At 45.0% G+C, this 17,883-nt stretch overlaps 1 protein-coding gene across 5 annotated transcripts in view; it reads left to right on the forward strand.

Moving 5' to 3' along the window:
- Positions 1–8,355: 8,355 nt before the first annotated feature.
- The window catches only part of MICAL3 (microtubule associated monooxygenase, calponin and LIM domain containing 3), a gene marked incomplete at both ends in the record, with an annotated part of 127,667 nt that continues 118,139 nt past the window's right edge, over positions 8,356–17,883 (forward strand). For all 5 annotated transcript variants that reach the window (XM_080705673.1, XM_080705674.1, XM_080705675.1 and 2 more), the window contains 8 exons: positions 8,356–8,619; positions 9,262–9,469; positions 11,391–11,507; positions 11,905–12,006; positions 12,490–12,645; positions 13,872–13,972; positions 16,071–16,328; positions 17,353–17,468. In XM_080705673.1, coding sequence (XP_080561799.1) covers positions 8,356–8,619; positions 9,262–9,469; positions 11,391–11,507; positions 11,905–12,006; positions 12,490–12,645; positions 13,872–13,972; positions 16,071–16,328; positions 17,353–17,468 — 1,322 coding nt within the window. The remainder of the gene's footprint in view (positions 8,620–9,261; positions 9,470–11,390; positions 11,508–11,904; positions 12,007–12,489; positions 12,646–13,871; positions 13,973–16,070; positions 16,329–17,352; positions 17,469–17,883) is intronic.

The raw sequence follows: 17,883 nt of genomic DNA on the forward strand, positions 1-17,883 counted from the left end.
TAGAACAGATAGAGGGGAGAGGAACAAAGAAAGTTATGGAATCTTTTTCTTTCCCTGGGAAAACCAAAACTGAGATCTACATCTGTTATGTAGAGTAGTTGTGTATTCACACAGAGGAGCACCTTTTGTTGCTGAGGTTTATTTATGGTTTTGTGGTTCTGAGGATTAGAACCAGGGGTATTCTACCTTTGAGCTATATCCCCCAGGCCTAGTTTGAAACAGAATCTCACTAAGTTGCTCAAACTCAGGGCAGTTTCATGTTTGCAGCCCTCCTGTGCTGAGCTCACGCCACGTACCACGTGGGTACTGAAATTGACTTACAAACTGTGAGAGGTAAATAGCAGTTCTGTGGTTACTCCGTGCATGGGACACTAAACATTTGATATCCACTACTAATTCCTGCAAAATCCTATGACTTGGTGGGTATTCTTTTTATTTTACAGGCAAGGAAACTGACCTTAATTACCTTATTCCTCCTGCCTCTGTATTCAGGGATTAAATCTAGGGCTTCACAGGTACTAAGCAAGCACTGTTCCACTGAACTAATTCCTAGCCCTTCTTATTTTATCTTGAGAACAGGGTCTGGCTAGATTACCCAGGCTGTTTTTGAACTTGCTACCCTCTGGCCTCAGCCTCCCTAGTGGCTGGGATCACAGGCGTGCGTGGTCTGGCTCTCCCGGGCCCTCGGGCCCTCGTGGCTAGCGCAGGCAGGCCACGGCCCCAGCCTCATGGCTGTGTGTTGGAGGCCGGCTTATGGCTCGGCCGTGTTGACGTGTTCTTGGGCACCAGAACCACAGCCGAGGGCAGTTCTGACCTACTTCATGTCTCAGTTGATTTTATGAAGAGATAGGTTGTTGACAGAGTAAAATAAAAACTTAGAAAAAATATAACCTGCCAGGTGTGGTGGCGCACGCTTGTAATCCCCCATGCTTGGGAGGCGGAGAAGGGAGGATCACGCAGGTTCGAAGCCAGCCGTGCTGGCTTAAGAGACCCTGTTTCCAAATAAAATAATATAAAATAGGTCTGGGAGTGTAGCCTGGAGGTAGAAGGGCTTCCAGGAACCCCAGCACCACGAGAGAGAGAGAGAGAGAGAGAGAGAGAGAGAGAGAGAGGGAGAGAGAGAGAGATAGATATATACTGGGGTTGAATCCAGGGAATTCTACCTCTGAGCTACATCTTCAGCCCTGTTTCCTTATATTTTGAAACATGGTCTCAGGCCCTTGCTGAAGCTAATCGTGAACCTGTGATCCTTCTGCCTCACTGTTCCAAGTACTGGAATTATAGTTGTACACCACCACACCTGGTGAAAGTATTACGTGTGTGTGTGTGTGTGTGTGTGTGTGTGTGTGTGTGTGTGTTACTGGGAATTGAAGCATGGGCATTTGCCTCTGAGCTACACCTCCAGCCCTGTGTTGTTGGGTTTTTTTTTGTTTTTGTTTTTTTTTGGTTTTTTTGTTTGTTTTTAGTTTTTGCAGTACTGGGAATGGAACCCAGGGGCATTCTACCTCTGAGCTACACCCCAGCCCTATTTTTTATTCTTTATTTTGAAACAGGGTCTCACTGAGTTGCATAGGGCCTCACTAAGTAGCTGAGGCTGTCCGTGAATCGCAATCCTCCTGTGTCAGCCTCCCAAATGTTGGGATTACAAGTGTGTGCCACCACGCCAGCTTCCAGACCTGTTTTTATTTTTATTTTTTATTTATTTATTTTTTTGGTGGTACTGGGGTTCCTGGAAGCCCTTCTACCTCCGGGCTACACTCCCAGACCTATTTTTACATTTTTATTTGGAAACAGGATCTCCTAAGCCAGCGCGCGCGGCTGGCTTCGAACCTGCGCGATCCTCCTGTCTCTGCCTCCCAAGCGGGGGGATTACAAGCATGCGCCACCACGCCCAGCCCTGTTTTTTATTTTGATAGGATCTTGCTAAATTGCCGAGACTGCCCCCTACGATACCCCTGTCTCAGCTTCCCACGTACTGGGGTTATAGGCATGGGCCACCATGTCTAGCTAAAGTATTTTTTTCTTGCTTAATTGCTTCTCACAGAACATCACCAACTACACAGGCAACTGTAGAGCTCTTAGGTAGCACATTAGAAATCTTCTCAATAACATCCGTTCAGTGCTCCTTCCCCTCTCCCTGGCCTCCCAGGCTCAGGCCGTGGGTTTCCACAGCACCATTCCTTCAAGGAGCTGCTGCGCTCATTCTTCCCTCATGGACTCCACAGAAACAGAATAGGTCTCCTGCAAGTAAGACTGTAACTACAGAGACCTGGTTCCTGCCCTAACGAGGCTCATAGCTAGTGAAGAGAGAGTCATTTAAGTAATGTCCTTGCAGAGTGGCAGGTGTGGATGAAGACTGCCACGGTGTGACTAAAGAGCAGATCATGTGGAAGTAGGGATGCAGGGCAGGGCCAGGGCGGGTTTTCATCTTTCTTCATGCTGCGTGGAAGTTTGATGCAGTAGCGTGGGAAGTCAAAAGATTGAGGGTGGGACATATACAGAAGCAAGAATACATGTGGATTCAGCACCCTTTCATAGACACACTGTGCACCAGGAAAGAAGGAAATGACCTCAATGTAATAAAAGCTCTCTATAAAAAACCCATAGCAAAGTCATACTCAACAGTGAAGACTGAAAGCTTTTCCTCCAGGGTCAGTAACATGGCAAGGCCACTTTGCCGCTCCTGGTCAACACACTGGAATTTTAGGCAGAGTAATTCCACAAGAAAAATATGTGACATCCACTTTAAAAATGGAAAAATGGCCGGGTGTGGTGGTGCACACTTGTAATCCCAGCATTTGGGAAGCTGAGACCGGAGGACTGCGGTTCGCAGAAAGCCCCAGCTACTTAGTGAGGCCCTCCGCAGCTTAGTGAGACCCTGTTTCAAAATAAAGAGTAAAAAAAAAAAAAAAAAAAATAGGACAGGGGGCAAGGGGTGTAACTCAGAGGTTAAATGCCCTGGGTTCTACCCCAAGACCCGCAAAAAACAAAACAATAAATAAATATATAAAGAAAAATGAAAAATGAAATTATCTCTGATGACATACTTTTTACTGCAGAAAATTCTAGAGATTTCTTCCCCCAAAAGCATTAGTGATAATACACGAATTAAGCAAAGTAGCAGGATACAAAGCTAACATACAAAAAATCAGTTGCGTTCCTATGCACTAACAGTGAACAGTCTAAAAACATTGCTAAAATAGTTTATCTACAGTAGCATCAAAATCAACAAAATACTTGGAAATTAATCAAGTAGGTGAGATGGTTTTACAATAAAAACTATGAAACATTACTGAAAGAATTTAAACACAAATAAATGAGGATATATTTGATGTTCATGGTTTAGAAGACTTAAGATGTCACTATTATCCAAAATAATCTAGAGATTCAGTGAAGTTCTTATCAAAATCCCAGTGAAGCTGTGCACAGTAGTGCACAACTGTAATCCCGGTACTTGGGAGGCTGAGACAAGAGGACTGCAGATTTGAGGCCATTCTCAGCAATTTAGTGAGACCTTGTTTCAAAACAAAAAGTAAAAAAGACTAGAGGTGTAGCTCAAAGGTAGAATGCCCCTGGGTTCTATCCTTAGCATTAAAAAAAAAAAATAGTGAAATTTTTTTCTAGAAATAGAAAAACCCATTTTATAATTCACATGGAATCTCAAGTGACCCTGGGAAGCCAAAACAATCTTTAAAACAGAGAGCTAAGCTGGAGGGTTCATGCATCCTGATTTCAAGACTAACTACAAAAATGTAGTAATCCAGACAGCATAGCACTGGTGTAAAGACAGAAAAATTAACAGATGGAATAGAATGGAGAGCCCAGAGCTATGCCCTCGCATATGCTCTCAAATGATTTTTCGACCAGGGTGCCAAGACCATTCAATGGGGAAAGGGCCTTTCAGCAAATGGTACTGGGAATACTGGATAGCCACATGTGAAATTTAATATACAAACATTAACTCAAGATGGATCAAAGGCCTAAATGTACTTAAACTATAAAACTTTCGAAGAACACACTGAACAAAAGTTTCCCAACATTTGAGTTTGGCAGTGATTTCTTGGATATGACATGAAAGACACCAGCAACAGAAGAAAAACTAGGCAAATTAGATTTAATGAAAAATTTCCATTTTTATGCGTCAAAAGACTGTCAGAAGCCGGGTGTGGTGGCGCACACTTGTAATCCCAGCATTCGGGAGGCTGAGACAGGAGGACCACAGTTCAAGGACAGCCTCGCTACTTAGTGAGGCCCTTTGCAACTTAGATGGAATAGACTCTGTTTCAAAATAAAGAATTAAAAAAAAAAAATAGGGCTGGTGGTGTAGCCTGGAGGTAGAGTGCCCTTGGGTTCCATCCCCAGGACCACTAAAGACTGCCAGAGACAAGGCAACCCATAGAATGTGAGAAAGTGGTTGCGAGTTATGCGTCAGTAAGGGGTTAATATCCAGAATTTATAGAGAACTTCTAAAGCTTTACAAGAACAGAAACAAGTCAGTTAAAAAAAATGGGTAAATGCTTGAGTAGACACTTCTCAGAAGAAGACATACAGATGTCCAATAAGCCCATGAAAGGCTGCTGAACAGACCTAATCTCTGTGGAAACGTGAATCATAAGCACAGTGGCACGCGCACGCTTGTCATGGCCAGTATGACCCACCTTGTGATGTGAGACTATAATGTACCAGGAAAAGCACAAAGAAAGGACAGTCAGAAACCACCTGACACCCTTCTGGCTAGCCACTATCAAGAAATAACACTAAAAATACAGAAAATAAGTACGGTGAAGATACAAGGCAGTTGGAAACTTTGTGCACTGTTGATGTGAATGTGAAATGGAACGGCCGATGTGGGAAAAATACACTTGGGGGTGTCCTCCCCAAATTAAAAAGAGAACGCTTTTATGATCCAAGCCATCTCCACCAAGCAAAATGGTTGGAATAGGAATTTTGTAGCATATGTATCTTATCACAGCATGGGGCGGGGGTTGTTTGGGGAAAGGCTATCCTTCTGTTCCTAGCGCGCTTCCTCGGCACAGAGACCCGTACCTGAGGTCTGTGCAAGCTACAGAGGAGGCCGGAGCCCGAGGCGGCAAGGGAGCCCAGCCTCCGGTGTCTCTGGTCAGTCAGCTCACTGCCCTGTGAAGCCAGTGTCCTCCCCCGCAGACAGTGGCAGCCCACTTGCCCATGTTGCAGAAGAATAGGTCAAGAGCTCTGGGCATTTGGGTGATTTTGGTCCTTGTTTCTGTGGCGAAACACGATGGAATCTCAGTCATCCAAAATGCAATTTTCATCTAAGTTTCCTCCTATCCGCATTCCAAAGCAAGCATGCTGATACACCTACTTCCAGGACCTATTTAGACGAGTCGCACCTCTCACTGAGTGGGCCAGGAAGAAGAGGCTTTGTGGAATCCTCTTGAAAGTTCAGAAATTTATATATTTACTTGCGTATTAATGGTGCAGGCAGGAGAGAAAATTAACTAAGCCTCACTCTGCTGTTTTATTCTTGAAGAATAATTCTTAATTTGTTCTTTTGTTTCTCTTTTCTTTTTCTATTTTTAAACACAGTTCTCTTCCCTAGCCCCACAAACAACCACCCACCTATTCTAAGAGCTAGAGATTGAGTGTTCTCATCACCAGCCATGAGTCAGGGCCGACCTCTCATTCTCATCGTAAATAGAAACATGAACCCTGTTCTTGCACGTTCTCCATCGGCCATCTGTCTCCCCGCCACTTCCCTCCACCGCCAAGGAATTTGCAGGGTGTCTGAGTCAGCAGTCAGCTGCCACGAGACAGAACATGCAGGGTACCGTCAGCCAGCCAGCAGGGATGCGTGGATGCGCTGAAGCTGGGCGTCGCCCGGGCACCTCCGGTTCCTCCTCTCCGCAGGCTCCTCGCTTCCTTGCCCCTTTATTTCCACACCTTGGCTTTTCTGCCGGAGGGATTTTTGGCACCTTCCTGAGGTTTCCTGGCTCCTAGGTTCCTGTGATTAGGAATGTTGATTTCCCAGGATACTGGGATGTGTGGCACACGGGTGGTCCAGGAGAGGCCAGGAGGAGCATGAGGTGGCTTTGACCTTCAGGAGTGAGGGAAACGGGATTGTAACAGGAATGGCCCTTCCCTGCCATTCTTCTCGGCTGTGAGTCAGAAGGCTGGGTAAGTCCTCTTGCAAATCAGACAGTCCCATTGTGGCAGAGCCACCGAATAGTGCGCTGTCTCTCAAGACTTGCCTTCCTCTGCGGCCATCTGGCTCACAGAGGAGGAAAAGCGAAGCAGCCCAGGGGAATCGGTCTCGTGTAGTCTTACGTCAGGTGCCTGTCGCATTGTTCCAGCAACCAACCTGCTGGTTTATCTGCTGTCATTAGCAGCCTGCAGGTCCTGCTCTTTAGCCTGGGCACCTAATATTGCTGGCCCCTTGGAAGAGGGTGCGCTGCAGGGCTCTGGGGGCTGGTGCTGAAACCTGTTCATTTGAAAGTGCTTCACACTTGCAGGGGGATTGGGAAAGTTATTAATGAAGTGTTTGTGCATGGAGAAATTGGATTTGGAGCTTCTCTGTCGTGGTGAGCAGTTGTTGGGAAGTGAATATTTATTCCAGAATGATCTATATCCAGTGATGGGAACGTCAGCCCACGGACGTAGAACTCTTCTTTGGAAAAAAAAAAAAATGCCCAAGATGCACTTTGAAGGAATCTATGAGCGTGAAGCCGGTGAAAGGATTTTAGAAATATGTGGTATGAACTGGGTGTGGTTTGCATACCTATAATCCCAGTACGTGGGATTACAGACAGGAGGGCCACAGGTTTGAGGCCAGCCTCAGCAAGACCCTGTTTCAAAATTAAAAATAAAATAGGGCTGTGGATGTAGCTCAGAGGTAGAATGCCCCTGGGTTTAATCCTAGTACCACCAAAAAAAAAAAAAAAAAAAAAAAAGGGAGGGAGGGAGGGAGGTGAGAGACCTTCAGTGTTAGACTCAGCAAAAATAGTTCTGAGAGCTCCAACTCCTGGCAAGAAGTAGAAGGTAGCTGCTATTCAGGAAGAAAAAAAAAAATCATTATTTTTCCTTGACCCAAGGTAGATCAGGCCAGGTGTGTTTAAAGCTTGCCAAAGGTTTCATTGTAACTCTGGTGGAGTTAAGGTTGATTGTGAACACCGGTAGGGTGTGCAGGGTCAGGATTGCACAATGCTCTCTGCTGGCCAAAGAGCAAGTAAAGATGCAGAGGTCTCCACGCAGAGCACGAGCTGAGGCCAGTGTAGTAAATGCTCTCTGGGCCTTTGTTTCCAGTGCATGGTTGTTACCTGCCACCTTTCTGCCTTTACATAAGCACAGGTGGAGTTTTCTACTCCAGCAAACCATCTTTGACTATCCGCCACTTTTTAAGATTAGTCTTGAGCTGGGTGTGGTGCATGCTTGTAATCCCAGTACTTTTAATCTCGGAAACTGAGACTGGAGGATTGAAGGCTCAAGGACAGCCTCAGCAATTAGTGAGACTCATCAACCTAGGACCCTGATTCAAAATTAAATTAAATTTAAAAAAGGCTAGGGCTATAGCTCGAGGTAGAATGCCTCTGAATTCAGTTTCATGTGTGTGTGTGTGTGTGTGTGTGTGTGTGTGTGTGTGTGTATAAAGATTAGTCTTGACTTGTTGAGAAGATAATGGATTGTTTTTAGTAACTGTAAAACATTTCTCTTACTACTTACTGCTACTTAAACCCTTGGATTGTTCCAATTCTCTGTATTTCTTTTATTTTCTTCCTTGCTTGTCACTGGGGATTGAACCCAGGGCCTCATGTGTGCTGGGCTGGTGCTTTACCACTGAGCTACCCCAGCCTCCTAGTTTCGTTTCTGGCTGGACTCTAGGCCACACAGATAGTGGGACAAGCATGTTTATTAGCAGTGTACTTCTTAATATCCAAAGCTGGATGGATGGGCTGCTGAGTAACACTTTTGAGGTGAGAGGCTGAGTCAGCATGTTATCCTCCGCCTCAGCCTCCCAGTCACTTGGGATTATAGGCTTACACCACCATGCCTGGCTTCCTGTGGCGCTTCATATAGCACATTGCAGTGCTGCGCTCTGGTGTCTGCCATGCACTGGGCGGCAAGATCCTTGAAAGCCAAAGCCGCCTCACTCATCTTTCTACCCCGATGTCATGGTCAGTGCCTGGAGCATTTCAGTGTACGCATGTTGAATGAATGTGTCATCACTTGGGGGCTGTTTCAGGAAGGAGTGAATTTATTGGAAAATGTAAATAAAGAAATACTGACCATTTCTTTCTCCTCTTTTTAGGTTAAGGTGACAGTGCCAGGTGGATCTGTAGTCATCCCACTGCCCCCTGTTTGGGGTGCCCAGAGTGGGGGAGCATGGAGGAGAGTAAGCATGAGACTGTGAACCAAGCTCATGCCCTCTTTGACCGGTTTGTTCAGGCCACCACCTGCAAAGGAACCCTCAAGTCCTTCCAAGAGCTCTGTGACCACTTGGAACTGAAGCCTAAGGACTACCGGTCCTTCTATCACAAGCTCAAATCCAAGCTGAACTATTGGAAAGCCAAAGCCCTCTGGGCAAAGTTGGACAAACGGGGCAGTCACAAAGACTACAAAAAGGGAAAAGCGTGCACGAACACCAAGGTAAGGGCCTTACTGCTCCCGGGCCTTGAGGTCCTGACATGAGGCTTTAACCAGGTGCCAATGAGAAGCATTGAGTAGAGATGGGCTGTCTGAGAACCAGGCAGATTCTAGCATTAGCCTATCCTAGGAAATTAAGATTATACCCTGTTAAAATTTTGTAGGTCCATTAACTATGTTCGTTTGACTATTCTTTAAAAATTTCCATTGGTGCATTGTAGTCATACATCTTAATAGGGTTAAGATGGTAGAGGCATACATGCACACATCACTCATTTAGCCCTTCCCCAATTTCCACCCCATCCCCCCCCTTCATGTTTGGCTTAGTGATTGACTTTGATGTGTTTGTGAATGTACATCATGTACATTAGAGAATAGCCTTACAGGCTTCCCCAGATGAAGATGTGCTGTGTTCACATGTTGCCCTGACAGTTCAGCCTTCCCCATCCACAGCAATACAAACTCTTTGGTTAAGCCATTGCAGGGTTATAGTATGATTCATATGAGTTCAAAGGTGTCTGGGTGGTGGGGGGGATAGGCCTTATTGGGGTCTTCCAGGAATAGTGGTTATGAAATCATGAAACTTTTTCTAGAAATGTGTTTCTCGAGGTGCAGCCCTTCCCCTAAAGCAGCTGTGTTTTCCAGTGTCTCATCATCGGAGCTGGGCCCTGTGGTCTCCGCACAGCCATTGACTTATCCTTATTGGGAGCCAAGGTGGTGGTTATTGAGAAGCGAGATGCCTTCTCCCGCAACAATGTCTTGCATCTCTGGCCTTTCACCATACATGATCTACGAGGTCTGGGTGCCAAGAAGTTCTATGGCAAGTTCTGTGCTGGAGCCATCGACCATATCAGTGAGTAAAACCATCTCTCCTGTAGGATTTTAGTCCTACTCCCGTACACTCATTTAGCAGACAGACAAGTAGATTAGCTGAGGAATTCCTGTTCGACAGCCCCCCTTGGTCCTAATCTGCCATGTAGCCAGCACACTCTGCTTGGAGGCAAAACCTGCCAGCAGTGGTTCTGTAACCTGGACTCTGAATTACAAACATGCCCTGTATGCAGGAGGAGTCCGGCTTGAGGATGTGTGAGTTGGGCCTTGTGGTATGTGGGCCAGGCGGCAGGAAACAGGTGCCATTTGGGGCCTCAGTCTTCTGGTGGGTTTGGTCTAGTGGGAAGAAATACACAGGCTGTGGCCCACTGCGGTGCGGTCTTCCATATGCTGTACTGATGTAAGAAGAAAGTGCTGTGGTGGGGTGCAGTCTACACTTAGGAAGCGGAGCCGTGGCTTGGCCATTATTGGCAAGTTGATAGTGGGTGATGCTCTTGACATCTGCGGCCAGACCAGCTCTTGCCATTTCTTGCATCTCTAAGCTCATTCTGGGGCTGTGCTCTTCTAAGGTAAATAAATATGTTATTGCAGTCAGTGGTTTGTTTTTATGACTGTAAAGGGCATATCTGAAAACCCAACTCAGAAAAGATAGTGTCTGCATTATGACATTGAAGTCTTTTTTAATTTTATTGATTATCATTAGTGATTCCAGGGAAACTTTATCAAAGAATCTTTGTTCTGAGCTCCTCCAGGTGTGTCCTGTAAATACATTTGAACCACTGGACCTTTTGTTCTTTGAAATGGTTGTGCCAGTTTATCAAACACAGGCTGAAATCTGCCACTTTCTCTGGCGGAGACAGGCAGAGGAAGTGCTCTGCCCATCTCCCAGGCCATAATTGCAAAGTATCTTGGAACCACATCTGTCTGCAAAATTAAAATGTATCCTAGCACGGGATTTCGGGAGTCTTTGGGGATGTGACTCAGAAGGGTGGTAGTTGTGGTAAGCTGAGGAAAATAACCATGACGACTTAGAGGAGGATTTGCAAGTCCTCTTAGAAGATTAGTCACCAGCTACAGGTAAATTTGACCTTGAGAGAAGACTGAGGGTCATCCATTCACTGGATTTGTCTCCCGGCTGGTATGTGTGGCAGGATTTTGAGGGGGGCTAAGATCAGGGCTTTCTGTCTTTGAAGGGGTCTGTGTGCCTAGTATTGCTGCAATGCTTGGACTAGATAGGGACTTGTTAGACATTAAATAAATGTGTAAATCTCTCCATGACAATGTGCAAGGTTTTTAATCATTTTAGGCCTTAGTTTCTACAACTGTAGACCAGTGGGGGATTAACTGATTTCTCTTACTTACCTGGTAAGAGTGTGTGAAGATCAGTGAGGTGACGAGGTGGAAAGGAGATGGTAGGGACTCCTGTGAAGTGACACGGCAGCTTTGCATCAAGCTTGGAAAGTGCACCCATGGGCGCACCTCGCCATGTCCTGTGGTAGGTGCTGTGTTCTATTGGGACTGTGGGTAATGCTGGAAAAGGTGCCTCTGGCTAGATCAGAGGAAGATAGAAAAGAGAGTCATCGGTTGGCCACAGTCCCATGCTGTCTTTGAGCTTTCAGCTGTCTGCACCCAAAGGTACAGATGGCTTTGAAAGTCTCCAGAGCATCTCCTCCACTGCTTTGTATTGCTCCTTAAGAAGGGAAGAAGAAAGGCTGGGGATGCAGCTCACTGGTAGAGCGCTGCTTAGCATACATGAGGTTCACTTCCCAGTACCGGGGGTGGGGGTCAGAGAACATTGTTTGGAAAATGTCTCCTACCACTCAGGCTTTGACAGCCTGATTTGACTGTGTATAGTTGGATGGGTGGAACCTGAGGAGCAACCACCGATGGATTCTCTCTTCTCTTTGTGATCTTGCAAACGCATAGTCTTTGTATTCACCCAGGTATCCGTCAACTCCAACTAATACTTTTGAAAGTAGCCTTGATCCTAGGCATCGAAATACATGTCAATGTAGAATTCCAAGGACTTGTCCAGCCTCCTGAGGACCAAGAAAATGAGCGTAAGTTGAATTGGGCAAATGAAGAAAGCATGAAGGGCACTGAATGGATAACAACAGATGAGATAAAAGGAGAAAACTAGAGGAATCTGCAAGTAGTTTTTATATTTAGTTAAAGGAACTTCTTTCTTTAGCCTTTGAGGACTTTTGGCTTAATAAGAAGGCCTTGATAAAGTATTATGGTATGTAGAATTATATCATCAGGCATTTGTATTATGGAAAACTATACGGTGGAGAAAGACCCTCTGTTAAGCCCTCTTTGTAGCTTATTTCTATCTGGTGTTTGTGCCCCATTCTTTTATACTGCTGTGTGTAGACTATATGCCTGGGTATCTAGTGATGGTCTTGGAGACAAAAATGTGGTCTTTGTGATTACCTTGTTTTTGCTTTTGTTCCACAGGGATAGGTTGGCGGGCACTGGTACACCCCAAAACTCATCCCGTGTCAGAGTATGAATTTGAAGTGATCATCGGTGGGGATGGCCGTAGGAACACCTTAGAAGGTACTGGCTTGTGCTCCTTTGCCTGGTTCACAGCAGAGTAGAGGCTGACCGTGTTCCCTGAGAATTTGTACATATGCTGCCTATTTTAATTGGGTGGCACCCCAGTCGTCCTAATAGGGCACTCTTGTAGGGTTATAAGAGATACTTAGAGGGCTTGGACTACAGGATTTAATCTACATACTGATAAACCAACACATCTACCCTTTTTTAAAATAGAGTCCCCAATACCAAGCAGTATTCTGATCAGTCAGATTTCAAGTTGTTAATGATGTGAGAGATTTTGACTTCACTCCTGAATTGTTGTATTCTTTGGTAGGTAAATAGCTTATTTTCAGAAGAAGCAGAGCTGCCTCGAAATTTCTCCATTGATTCTCATCACCCACATTTGCTAATGTCTTTATCAACACCTTCCTCCCAATCTGATGCGATTTTCCTCCTTCTGTAGCCAACTGTTGCCTCCTCTGAAAATGTGTTTCCCTCCAGGATTTCGTCGGAAAGAATTTCGTGGCAAATTGGCCATTGCCATTACAGCAAATTTTATTAACCGAAATACAACAGCAGAAGCCAAAGTGGAGGAGATCAGTGGTGTGGCTTTTATATTCAACCAAAAATTTTTCCAGGAACTACGAGAAGCCACAGGTTTGTGAAGATGCCTCCAAAGCCAAAAGGATAAAGCCTGAATAATACTCGTTACTGTGTTCCTGGGGCTCCGGGAAGGCAGGGCGGGTGGTCCTCAGTGCAGCTGCCATGCCACTGGACTCTCTGCTCTTTCTTTACTCTCATATTTTGTTCTCAACATGATCCTTCCATGCCATTGGTCTCCTGTGCTAGTATTAATCCCCAGCACAGTGACGTGGCTGCTCCGGGTTTCGGTTTTATTTATTTGCTTTAAAAATATTTATTTTACCTTCTACCAGCTTATCCCCAACCCCTCACCCCTATGTTGTGATGCAGAGTTACAGTGCTGGATGAGGCAAATTGCCAGTTGGTCGCTCTCTGGTCTTATCGAGAACATAACTTTAGGTATTAAGAATGTAGTCTTTTTTCTGAGTTCCAGTTTGAGCTTGAAAGCAAACCATGACCTAGATAGAAATAACATTATTGTATAATAGCTTTTGAATAAATTAACTTAGATATTCTGCTGTAACAAAAATACATCTTCATTCTCTGCTTTTTAGACTCGATTGCTTTTCATGACATCTTTTCATTTAGATGAATTAAATTCAAAAGTCAGTAGTTTATTCTCTGCTTCCAGACATTGATCCTTTTTTTTTTAAGTATCTAGGAGATTCCTCTAGCTTCTTTGATGACTATCAAAGAGGTTTAACCCATTAACTAACCCATACTCACTCATAGAGTTAGCTTCTTTTTTTGTTTTTGTTTTTCCCATCCTTAGATCTGTGTTTGCGGGGTACCGGAGATTGAAATCTGGGGCATTCTGCCTATGAGCTGTACCCCAACCCTTTTTTAAAGTGTTTTTTTTTTTGTTTTTTTTTTTTGAAACAGGGTCTCACTAAGTTGCCAAAGGCCTCATTAAGTTGCTGTGGCTGGCCTCAAATTTATGATTCTCCTGTCTCAGTCTCCCAAGAAATGGGATTATTGGGGTTCACCAACATACCCGGTTTTGTGTTTAGTTTTGATTTTTGTTCTCAGGATAACTTGATATTGAGTGAATTATAGAGTAATACAAAGGGAAATGATACTCTTATTTTCATGAACTTGACTGTGTAGGACATGAGAATGTGGGTCTGAACATCTTCCTGCCTGGAGTTTGACGACCTCGTCTCACAGACACAAGCACAGTCTTTCTGGCTGTCCTAATCTCAGCCAGCTTGTTTATTTACATATTTGTTTTCTGGGCACAGGTATTGATCTGGAGAACATTGTCTACTACAAAGATGACACGCACTATTTCGTTATGACAGCCAAAAAGCAGAGTCTACTGGACAAAGGGGTCATACTGCACGTGAGCATTGGATTCTTTCAAACCACCTTTAATTGTTGTTGTTGTTGTTGTCGTTGAACTACGTAATATGGTCACCAAGAGAAAAGAACTGTGTTAGCTAATGGGCTTTTCTTGCAAGGGAGTCAGAGCACTGAATGTATCTTCTGAAACCACTGATGTTTATTTTTTTTTTTTCCAAGTTTGTGAAAAAGCTTTTTCTTATAGAAAATTGTAAACATAAACCGAAGTAGGTGATAGTAAAATGAACTTGTGTGCCCCTCATCTGGCTTTAGCCATTCTCAACATGGTCAGTATTGTTTCAGTAAAACCCCAGTCCACGCCCCTCTCCTGCCATTGGATTCTTTCCGAGCGAGTGTTAGGCATTATTCTATGCAGACGGGTTTAGGCAACTTTATTTGTGGTTATAGTGAATTCCACATATGACTGTTATTGGTTGGTCAGTAGGTCTTCTTTTGGAAGGTGGATGATAGAGGGACAAGAGTTTGACCAGGAAGCAGCACTTGCTCTTTATGACAGCCTGACTGTGGCTCTGGTTTTACTGAAGACGTGGTTATCAGAGGTCCAGGCAGCAGTGACTGGGTCAGGGGTATTTAAGCCTCTTTCTGGCTGAACAAGGGCCTAATGTGTGTCCTTAGCTAGGCACAGCACAGTCTTTTTCCCATGTAGGCTTAGTCGGGCTCATTGGTCTGAATATGTGAATTATTGTTTCTGTGTGATGAGGGAGCTAGAAGCCAAGAGACACCAGAGGTGTTGATTCAGGCCCGTCCAGTTTCTACCAGCCTCACAACTGACTCTCAGGGAGGCCTTTGTTTTTGCAGGATGGTAATGAGTCAAGTCTCTTTAGCCTGAGTCACACTCTTGCCGTATCTGAGAGCAGCGTGGGGAGCAGGCTGATGGGCACGTGCTTCTGCACAGAGTCTCCTTTCCACCCGTGAACCTCATGTCTGTTTCTCAGCAAAGCCGTCTCGTTTGTATGCAGGGAGAGATGAGACAGAGCACTTTGTACAGTGCATTCTGTGAAAACAAAAGCAAGACGTATTTAGCTAGATGCTTTATAAAGTGGGTTTGTTCATTATCTGGGGCTGTTACATTGCTGTCAGTAAGAACTAGCCAGTCAAGCAGTTGGGATGCCTTGGGACCAAGACTTAAATCTTCCATCTGGGCAGCGCTGTGGCGATTAGTTGAAATTAGATAAGAACAATCTACAATGCCAAGACCTGGTTTACTTTTCCTCTTTATTTATTCTTTTAGAGGGCAAGGGCCATGCCTTCGGTGTGTGCTGCTTGTACTAAACCGATTGTGGCCACTTAAGGTTGAACAAACAGTATTCCAGGGCCAACCTGAGTGTTTGTGTTTTGGCCTCTGAAGGCTTGTAGCTGCAGCTGAAAGTGCCATCAGGGGCCCTTAGGAACTGTAGGCCCCACTTTAGGAGAGTAGAGACATACATGGCTCAGACACCGGAACCTCAGAAACCGGGAGCTTTGCAGAAGGTCCCTTCTTTGGGAACCCTTTTCTCCTTACCATTGTTTTTCTTGGTTCATTGGTTTCTATCAGAGCCTCACAGGCCCTTCTGTATGATTTTGAAAACCTCTTTGATTTCCAGTGTACTCCCTCCCTTCCTCCCGGGCTACTGTTGCTCCTACCGTCACACCTCTTTGGCTGTAAAGTTTTCAGGTTCTTCCTCTGGGTGTGATGAAGCTATACAAGGCTGAGGGTTTCATGTGGTCCCAGCTACCCAAAAGCTGCCCGCTATCCAGAAAAGAACATAAACTATAAAATGCTTTTTCGGTTTATAGTAATTTTTTTTTTTTTTTTTTTTGTTACTCTGAACAACTCCATGAGGTCAATTGGCCAGGAACAGAGGAGTCATGTCTTGCGCCAAGTAAATGGAAAGGCTGGGACTGTCTTAGGTAGTGATGCCTGTGCACTCTCAAACACCACTCCCAACCTTTTATTAGAAATCTCTATAAAAGACTTGGTTTTAGAATATGAAATCACTTCGGGGGTAGGAAAAGCTGTGAAGCTGGGCTACGTCTGGCACGTATCTGACGCTCATCCCTGCCTGGCCCTTTGCATCCTGTGCCTTCTCTCTGCACAGGACTATGCTGACACAGAACTCCTGCTTTCCCGGGAGAACGTGGACCAGGAGGCCCTGCTGAACTACGCCCGGGAGGCGGCCGACTTTTCCACCCAGCAGCAGCTTCCCTCTCTGGACTTCGCCATCAATCACTACGGGCAGCCCGACGTGGCCATGTTTGACTTCACTTGTATGTACGCCTCAGAGAACGCGGCCTTGGTACGGGAACAGAACGGACACCAGTTATTAGTGGCTCTGGTTGGGGACAGCCTCCTGGAGGTGAGTACTAGGGTGGCAGCACTTCGTAGTAGAGGCAGTAGTGAAGAGGCACCAGGAAGGAGGAGCAGGCCAGGATAGAACGGTTGAGGAGGAAACATCTATAGCGCAGGAAACGCCCTGCAAGAGTTAAACCAACAGAGAGAAAGCCAGGCCCCTGGGAATCCAGGCTTGCCAAGCATGGGTAGAAGTTCTGTAACTTGTGACGTGCCCTTCTACTAGTTAGAGAAATCCTGAGGCCAGAGAGTTGCCAGTACTACTGTCAACAGCAGACTTTATTTGTCCCTTAATGATTTCTTTTCTTTTCTTTTTTCTTTTTTTTTCTTCCTTTTTTTTTTTCCTGTACTGAGGATGGAACCTAGGAGCATTCTACCTCCGAGCTACACCTACAGCCCTATTTTTTATTCTTTATTTTGAAACAGGGTCTCACTGAGTTGCAAAGGGCCTCCCTATGTAGCTGAGGCTGGTTGTGAACCACAATCCTTATGTCTCAGCCTCCCAAATGCTGGAATTACAAATTTGCACCACCACGCCCAGCTTAGCTTTCCTCTATTAAAAGATAATTCATGCTGGGTGTGGTGGTGGCACATGCTTGTAATACTAATATTTGGGAGGCCGAGACAGGAGGATCACAGGTTCAAGGGCTGCCTCAGCAAGTAATAAGACTATCATCAACCTAGTGAGACCCTGTTTCTAGATAAAAACAAATGGGTCCAGGAACATAGCTTGGTGGTTGGATGATCCTGGGCTCAATCCCCAGTACTACAAAAAGAAAAAGAAAAAAAATTCATTAACCAGATGAGGGACTCATACCTGTAATTACCACTACTGGGGAGATGGAAGCAGGACAAGTTTGAGACCAGCCTGGGCAAGACCCTATCTCAAAGTAGAAAGATAGTGGAAAGGGCCACAGATTGTAACTCAGTAGTAGAGCATTTGCCTAGGCTATAAAAGGCCCAGGTTTCAATCTCCGCTATCCCTCTTTTCCCCAATTGTTTTAACTCTTTGTTTTATGTCTCCTTCCTAGCCTTTCTGGCCAATGGGAACAGGAATAGCCCGGGGCTTTCTAGCTGCTATGGACTCTGCCTGGATGGTACGAAGTTGGTCTCTAGGAACCAGCCCCTTGGAAGTCTTGGCAGAGAGGTAATGGGAAGAAATCATGGGTTTCTTCTAGGAGAAAAAGGGAAGAAGTAGCTTACCCCCCAGGCCCAGTACAAGGTCTTCCTTCTTTTCTCTTGCTTCTTTCCTTTTATTAAAGGTATTTTCGTGCTGTAATGCACCAATAAAAGTATTTTAAAAAGATATTTTCATTTTTAAGAGAGGAAAGACAACATATTTTATAAGTATCTGATTCTTTTATGACCATTACATAAATAAGGAAAATACCAAATTACTTTTAAAGGTTTCTCAAACTCCTAAGTGTACCGGGCATGATGGGTGAATGTTTGTAATCTCAGTACTTGGGAGGCTGGGACAGGAGGATCACAGTTTCAAGGCCAGCCTCAGCTACTTAGTGTGGCCCTCTGCAACTTAGTGAGACCTTGTTTCAAAATAAAGA

Source organism: Muscardinus avellanarius (assembly GCF_963383645.1).
Source record: "Muscardinus avellanarius genome assembly, chromosome: 11".
NCBI lineage: Eukaryota > Metazoa > Chordata > Mammalia > Rodentia > Gliridae > Muscardinus > Muscardinus avellanarius.